Raw genomic sequence first — 7,492 nt, forward strand, 5'->3', positions numbered from 1 at the left:
TATATATTCAAAAAAAAAAAAAAAAAAAAACAAAACCAAACCAAACCAAACCATATTTTTTTCACCACAACTCTAAAAATAAAACCAAACAACAGTGGAAATGTCGTTTCTTGGCTTCCTAATTTCGAAATTTTTTGTAGCTTCTTTTAAATAGTTTTTCCGACCGCACTCAATGGAGGCATAAGAAGAGAGAATTTAACAAGAAATCTGCGCTCATAATCCAGGTTCAAATCTATCACACCTCTTCAATCAAGTGGATCAGAGTAGCATCAATTTACAACTACAAACACTTAAGATTACAATACAAGAATGACAGCCAAAGCAGCAAAGCATAAACACATGTTCGCTAATAGATTTTAAATTCACTAATGCGAAATCAACATATAAAATGTTGATTAATGCTTTGACACAGGTAAACAAAAAACTTTATTGGTCAATCATTTGCTTCATCCTTTTTATGTGTTTTCTTGTTATGACGATGGATTGCCGGACAAGTGTTGGTTTGGAAAGACGAGGCAGAGGGAGCATAAAAAATATAGGATACATGGAAAGTGAACATGCATCTTATGGAACATTGAAAGGCTAAAATTACATGTCATAACAGCAATTCCATATGTTGTCTTCACAAGTCTGGAGATACTAATTCAATATGTAAGGCTCATATGATCTAGCAAGCAAATATATAAATCTCATAAGAACTTCTGCTCCAATTCATAGTTTCAAACAGTAACCAGGGATACAAAGTTCATTTCATTGCACAATCTGCTGACACCAAGGACAATAAATCACATCCTCACAGATTATGAACTAGCTACCAAACTAACAGCACTAAGCAGAAACAAACTTTCTATAAGACAAATGACCCAAACACAAAGAAGCTCACCAAGAGAAAAGCTAATGCCGCTACTGCTGCTGATTCTGTGGAGCATTTGGCGGAGGAGGCATTCCAGGCCTAGGGGGACCAAACATATGAACCTGCCCACCAGGAGGAGGTGGTGGCATTCCAGGTCTCGGTGGTTGTTGTCCATGGGAAGGAGGTCCAGGCATCCCGGGTCTTGGCGGCCCAGGTGGTGGGGGGATCCTCATCATCTGAGGCGGTGGCATCATCGGAGGCCTCTGTCCAAACTGCGGTGGTGGAGCAAACTGCCCAGGCGGACCTCCAGGTCTGAATTGTTGCGGGGGAGGCGCCATAGGTCCACCAGGCATCCCCGGTCTCACAGGGAACCCACCGGGTGGAGGCATGGTTGGGGGCCTCACCACCGGCGGTTGAGGCGGGTAAGATAACGGAGGCACCGAGATCTGCGGCGGTCGTGAAATCTGGGGTTGCATCATTCCAGGAGCAGGCCCACCGACGCCCCTCACGGGCCCAGAAAGTCCCGGCTGGGCTTGAATCAACGGCCCAGTGAGTACACCTCGGCCCGCAGCGCGACCAACCCCAGGGCCAGAAACAGCATTAGCGCCAGCAGGCTTGAGCCTGGACTCGTCTGGAGGCGGAGGGCCCTCCACCATGAGCGAAATCACTTCCTCCCCACGAAGAAGAACAAGGCCAAGAGTACGACGGTCTTCTCGTTCTTCCTTGGAACCTTTCGTCGGAGGTAGTTTGCGAAACTCTTCGCAGTCTCCGAGGACGAGATTCATGTGTCGATCGAACGCCATGAACTTCCCAACAAGCTGGCGGCCGTCCTGTATAGTCACGCGCATGCGATAATTGATGTATTGAAGCATTTTCGAGCTCTTCGACATCGACATCTTCGCAAATTCCAAAAATTAATTCGATCGATCTTTCCCTCCCTAGGGTTTTGAGTGAATGAAAAAAGGTTTAGGGAAATGAGTTCCAACTTACCATATTTACAATTGGGCTTCTCATATTTAAATACCATGAGCTGGGCCGAGCTCAATAGGCCCGATTTACCCCACATCTAAACGACGGCGTATCGTCCTCCCTCAAGCTTGAATTTTTGAACATGGCAGTGACAATCTGTTCCACTTTTATCAGATAATTTTATGGTCGATGTTGGGTTCTTACAGAAACACTTCTCAAACCTCAAAGAAGGTATCTTGACAATAATCATCAGCTCTTTATTATTTATTTTAAAAAATATATATAATTGATCCTTTTCATTTTCTGATTTGCAATGAAATTTCGTTTTTCGTTGACAAAATTAAAATGGTAGCAGGAGAAGCAGGAAAAGGAATGGTTAGGAGTTGGCTTCAAGCCGGAGAACTTCATTCCGGGTCTCGTAATCGGGTTCATTGTCGGGTTTTTATTGGACTTGTCGAAGCCTGTGAGAAGTTCGAGTTCCCAGAAAATTGGCGGCAAGAAACGTCACCAATCGAGCCTTGTATCTTCTAATAGTGATGAAGAGCTGAAAATGGTCTGGAAAATTTTCTTTTGCTCGATCTTGCATTTTTCAGTTTACGTAATGCTGTGTGAATGTTTGTGATGTTATAGAGCTCCATATTTTCAGAATTTGTAAATTTTTTGAAAATCTGGAAATTAAAGCAGTGTTCTATGGTTGTAAGAATAAATTCTTAGTGTTGTTTTGCAATTCGAAGTTTTGTAAAGACTGCTGTAGATGAAAGCCATTTAAAGATTGGATTTTTATTTGAGTGAATGTTCAGATTCGTCATGGTGCATTTGGCCAGCAAATGATGAATTATGGGGTCTTGCAATGTAATTAGTTTGTTTCCTTTGTCTATGCTTTGTTGCCTGATTCAAACTGGCAAGATTTGGTTTTTGGTAAGAGAAACTGAAAATGTTATATTTGTGTATTAGTAAGGCATAGTTTGGGTTGTTTGAATATTCATGAAAATCTGCTTGTTGATTCGAAGTGCGTCCAATCAGCGTGTGCAACAAAATTTATTGGCAGGTTTTAGTGGTTAGGCAAGACCTGAAAATGGGAGCTGGAAAGATCGCTTCTCAATGTGCTCGTAAGCCGATTTGATGTCAAATGGTTTTCAAGATCGAATTTTTTCAACCTTGACTTTTGTATTTATTTAATTTGTCCCTGTGATTGCTTTGCTATGCAGATGCGGCAACCGGGATGTATTCAGAACTTATGGAAAGGTTCTTTTTCTTTTGTTTTTATTTTATATTGTATCTGATTACCGTGTTATACCTATTGTTAGATAGCTGAAAATACTGCGTGTTGTCCACTTTTAATTTGCTGTACTATGGAATAATATGCTGGCAAAGAGGTATAATTTGCCAGTTCCAACGAAATTGTTTTGTAATTTTTTTACTTTGAGGAGAGAAGTTTGTGTAGTAAGAAAGGTTAGAAATAAAAATTCAAATTTTTCATGTGAAAGTGGATGATTGCCCCAGAGGAATTCCCACTGCTGCCTGGGATCTCATCACTTCGACCAGGTGGTGATGGTAGGAATGGCTTGATGTACAAGGGTTGGAAACTTACACTTCCAGGGAAAATACAAAAAAATCGACATCCTTTTCATTTGAGTATACGAGTTATGTCCATTTATATGTAACATTGTGGCAGAACTCTGAACGAAGAACATACATTAAAGATATGCAGTGTGCCACAGGGCATAATCGCTCTTGTCTTACACTAGTGTGTTAATCTGGTACTGTGAAAGTTGATAACTAAGTTGGGATTTGACTGCCTTACAAATAACCAGAAAACTCTTTTTTTTTAGATGGGTGCATCTATTATGAGTAAACTATTTTTTTTAGATGGATGAATCTGTTATGAGTTATATGACCTTGTTTATTTGATACTATGAGCTCATTTCTCATTTTCTTTGTATTGTTTTCTCATGCTCTAAGTGTAAACACTGCCTGATGCAGCCATCGGTCTCTTTTAAGGCAGTGGGAGCTTTGTGGGCAGGCCAAAATTGTCGTTACGTGCAAGAATCAGCAAGAAATGTAAGCAAGTCGCAAATTTTTAATTATGTAATCATCAAATTTTTGTTCCCTTAGCAAAGCCGAGTCTCTCCTTTTACTTGCTCAATATTTACTATATTATGTTTTATTGTAATCAGGAATAAGCTGAGGGATGCGGCTGAGAGCATTTGCCTTCCAACTTTCATCGTTGCTGATGCAGGACGTACCCAAGTAATACATTGTTCTCACCATTTTCTTATCATCGTTGATAGAATCAATGAACATATCTTTTATCGTGTTGCTTTCTCAGTCCACTGTATTTCACCATCCAAAATGTCTGCAATCGCACTCTGCAATCGTATAATCAATATGGTGATTTTCTTATCAGGATCTTTGGCTTATTTATGCAGGTTTCAGCTGGGTCAAATACTGTTCTCGCTATTGGACCAGGTGCTTGTCTCATCCAATCATTTATACATCATCATAAAATGTTCTTTTCTCAGAAATTTAGCTTTGTGTGGTTTCATGGAAAAATCAAGATATGTTTATATTTTACACAGATATGGCAAAGGTATATCTACCGTTCATTTTCCCGTTTGGAAATTGTCAAGATATGTTTTCCTGAATTAAAACACCAGCATTTCTTGGAACCATCAATGGATTTCTTTTAAAACTTTGCAACACTATCCCATATAATTAATGGTTGCTCCCAGCTCCCAGTCACTGATAAATATTGGTGTGTTTATGATACAAAACTATTTAATTTAAGCATGTAAAAAGTACGAGGGCGTGTTTCTTGAAGAAAACGCTGCGATCTTCATGTTTTTGGCAATTTTCCTGACACGAGCATCATTTTATATGAAACTAGAAAATCCCTCATTATTCGTTGTTGAAGCATGAAGACCTTACTCAAAACCCAGAGAGTGTTTATGTCATGACTAAACCATTGAGATTATCGATGTAATTTCCCTGCTATAACCATGATGCCTTGTGTAACTTCGTTCATGTCATTGAACGACTGTGCAGGGAGTAAATCAGCTGTGGATTCTATTACCGGGAAGCTACGGCTGCTTTGATGGTGCACAGCTATATCTTTTTGAAACAGTTTTGTTCCATTAATCTTCAATATTATTGTATATGGAATTATTCTTCGACTTTTATAGCTTATCCAGACTCTATGAAACAACCTGGCGGGCTTTGAATTTCAAAGGTTATTGTATTAATTTTTGTTGGAGTTTTCCTCCTCGGAAGTTGGAACCAAATATGAGTAGACCTGCTTTTGAAAACATCTCTATATACCTCAATATCCTGATGTATATATTTACAAGCACACAAATAATTCGTGCGCGAAAACTATGAAGAGTAACAAAAATTATAAATTAGTCGAATTCGGCTCGAAAAAAATTTCGTTTCCCCAGCAAAATTTTTAAAAAAAAAGTACTTTTGTGATAAATTATGATGATCCATCGTAATTATATGTGTCATCATGATAATTAAATAATGTAATTCATAGGAACGTAAATATTGTTACTCCACATGCATTATTCAACCTAAGAAAAGAGAATAGAACAATACCCTTGTAGATGATTATCCTATAAATAACTTGGCTATATTTAATTGTTTAGTAATTCATTTCCTTTGTAATGTTGGGAATACAACTTGAACTTCTAGCAATCCCACCTTTGTTCCTTGCAGCACCATTCTTATGATCCCTAGGGCTGACTGACTTAGCCCTACTCTTCCTCAAGATCTCTCTCATGGCCTCTGCCTGACAAAGCACCGGATACGCCCTACCGAGCCGATTGAAACTCGCACAAGTGGTGAAATGTGCGCTTAATGCCTCCTCCCTCTTCCCGCCATTCTTTTCCATCTCTTCATTCACAGCCTCTGAGCATATCCCACAAACCATACGCCCGAAAAACTTTTCGCGCACCCTCTTCACATACTTGGGCGTGCACTCCTCGGACATGCCACAGCATTCGCATTTTGCATCCTGCACCTCGGATACCGGAGGTAAGTGGTCCTTGATGCTTTTGTATGCCAGCGGGTTTAGGGTTTCTTGGTTCGTAAGTTCGAAAGACATATCCGACACCGTTCGGGTTAGGGTTTCAATGGAGGGTTTTGAGGGCTTTTTGGTGTATGTGATCTCCATGTTAGGGGCCATTGTCTTGGTGTGGAAAAATGATGAATGATATATAGAGCTAAGAAATGAACTATCCCTGCATGTACCTTATATTTATAGAGTATCCTTGTTAGATATTTGGTTGGCAACCAAGTGTGTATAATCAATTTTTTTATTAATCGATCCGAATCGAATTGCACCACATTGGTTTTTTCCTAATATTTTATAGAAACCACAATTAAATATAACAATCTTTTATTACAAATATTTTGTTGGTAGTTTTAAAGTAGTGTATATGTCATTTTTTTTGTGAGTGTATTGTGTTGTTTATTAACTTAGTTTTGAATTTTGATTGTTGTTTTATTTAATTTTATTTTTTTATAATTTGAGTTATATTTTATATTTGAAAGACGTTATATAGTCATTCTTTTTGAATCAATTTAAACATAAGTTTTAATATTTTTCATTAAAAAAAACAAACAAACTGACCGCAACCATATGAAACCGCTCAAAATCATAAAATTAATTATACATGTAAAACAACAATTATTTTTTAAAAATACTAACCGACCGTTCATGACACTTCGATTTTATTTTTTAAAAGTAAAACGCATCATGATCACCCCTGCAACAGCCTCATATCTTAAAAAAATTGTTGGTTAATATATTTTTGGGATGGTATTTTTCTTAAACAAAAAATGACCTACTGTGTTTGTTTTCTTATATATATGTATATATATAAATACATATATGTATGTATATATGTATGTATGTATATATAAACGTATGTATTTGGGATGGTATTTTTAAAATAAAGAATACAATGGGGCCAATTGATCATAATTTTCTGTACATTTAAATTAACGAGTTTGCATTTAAAATGAATTTTTAATTGTTCAAATATATGCATATCATTTATTCTTCTTCTTTTTTTTTTTTTTATGTAGGGAATATAAATATTTCGAAATGAAATATTTAAATACATATAAATACTGTGTGGACAGTATTACTAGGTTTGTGTTTGTGGAGTGTGATCGCTAGTGTGATGCGTGGTTGAAATTAAAAGTAATGTCATCTGTGATATTGCCATTAATTATTGATAACTACAACATCGTCGATGAAATATTCACATTTAATAAAATAAAATAAAAACTTTTTTTCCCTTATTTTATATATCTGCCTTTTTTACAATACTAACACTTCCTTATTTTATAAATTTTCCACTTATATTAAATGTGAGAACATGATAATAACTACATATTTATACTATTATATTAAGTGTGAAGATATGATAATAACTACCTAGAGAGGACACCACTTTTTTTCCAATTTTACCCTTATATGATATTAATATTACACTTTTGTTTTTTTGTTTTTTTTTTTAATTTCAACACACACTTTTATTTTTATTTCAACAATTCAAATATCAATTTAGTCCCTCCATAATTTGTCAAATTTCACTTTAGTCCATCGATAATAATAAAAAAATATTGTACACACATGCCCATCGCGTGTGCATAATAATTAGT

At 36.8% G+C, this 7,492-nt stretch overlaps 3 protein-coding genes across 4 annotated transcripts; 1 reads left to right on the top strand and 2 right to left on the bottom strand.

Annotated features, from left to right (window-relative positions):
* Positions 1–668: 668 nt before the first annotated feature.
* Positions 669–1,764, bottom strand: LOC140982719 (uncharacterized). The gene has a single exon (XM_073449379.1). The coding sequence runs from the start codon at positions 1,747–1,749 to the stop codon at positions 904–906; it is 846 nt and encodes a 281-aa protein (XP_073305480.1). The 5' UTR covers positions 1,750–1,764; the 3' UTR covers positions 669–903.
* A 155-nt stretch (positions 1,765–1,919) lies between these two features.
* On the top strand, positions 1,920–5,079 carry LOC140982722 (uncharacterized). Of its 2 annotated transcripts, none has more exons than XM_073449381.1 (8): positions 1,920–2,053; positions 2,175–2,375; positions 2,871–2,931; positions 3,031–3,067; positions 3,806–3,883; positions 4,000–4,072; positions 4,252–4,291; positions 4,868–5,079. In XM_073449381.1, the coding sequence occupies exons 1-8, from the start codon at positions 2,012–2,014 to the stop codon at positions 4,915–4,917; spliced, it is 582 nt and encodes a 193-aa protein (XP_073305482.1). In that variant the 5' UTR covers positions 1,920–2,011; the 3' UTR covers positions 4,918–5,079. The 2 variants fall into 2 exon arrangements, with proteins under 2 accessions (XP_073305482.1, XP_073305483.1); XM_073449382.1 differs by having other exon boundaries at positions 2,178–2,375.
* A 383-nt stretch (positions 5,080–5,462) lies between these two features.
* On the bottom strand, positions 5,463–6,005 carry LOC140982114 (uncharacterized). Its single transcript, XM_073448532.1, has one exon. The coding sequence runs from the start codon at positions 6,003–6,005 to the stop codon at positions 5,463–5,465; it is 543 nt and encodes a 180-aa protein (XP_073304633.1).
* Positions 6,006–7,492: the final 1,487 nt, after the last annotated feature.

This window comes from Primulina huaijiensis, chromosome 8, assembly GCF_012295235.1.
Source record: "Primulina huaijiensis isolate GDHJ02 chromosome 8, ASM1229523v2, whole genome shotgun sequence".
NCBI lineage: Eukaryota > Viridiplantae > Streptophyta > Magnoliopsida > Lamiales > Gesneriaceae > Primulina > Primulina huaijiensis.

Coding starts and splice junctions, on each gene's coding strand:
- LOC140982719 (XM_073449379.1), bottom strand. CDS start 1,749: ATGTCGATGTCGAAGAGCTCGAAAATGCTTCAATACATCAATTATCGC.
- LOC140982114 (XM_073448532.1), bottom strand. CDS start 6,005: ATGGCCCCTAACATGGAGATCACATACACCAAAAAGCCCTCAAAACCC.
- LOC140982722 (XM_073449381.1), top strand. CDS start 2,012: ATGTTGGGTTCTTACAGAAACACTTCTCAAACCTCAAAGAAG. Junction 2,932..3,030: donor GATCGCTTCTCAATGTGCTC/GTAAGCCGATTT, acceptor TTTGCTATGCAG/ATGCGGCAACCGGGATGTAT. Junction 4,073..4,251: donor CTGATGCAGGACGTACCCAA/GTAATACATTGT, acceptor TTATTTATGCAG/GTTTCAGCTGGGTCAAATAC.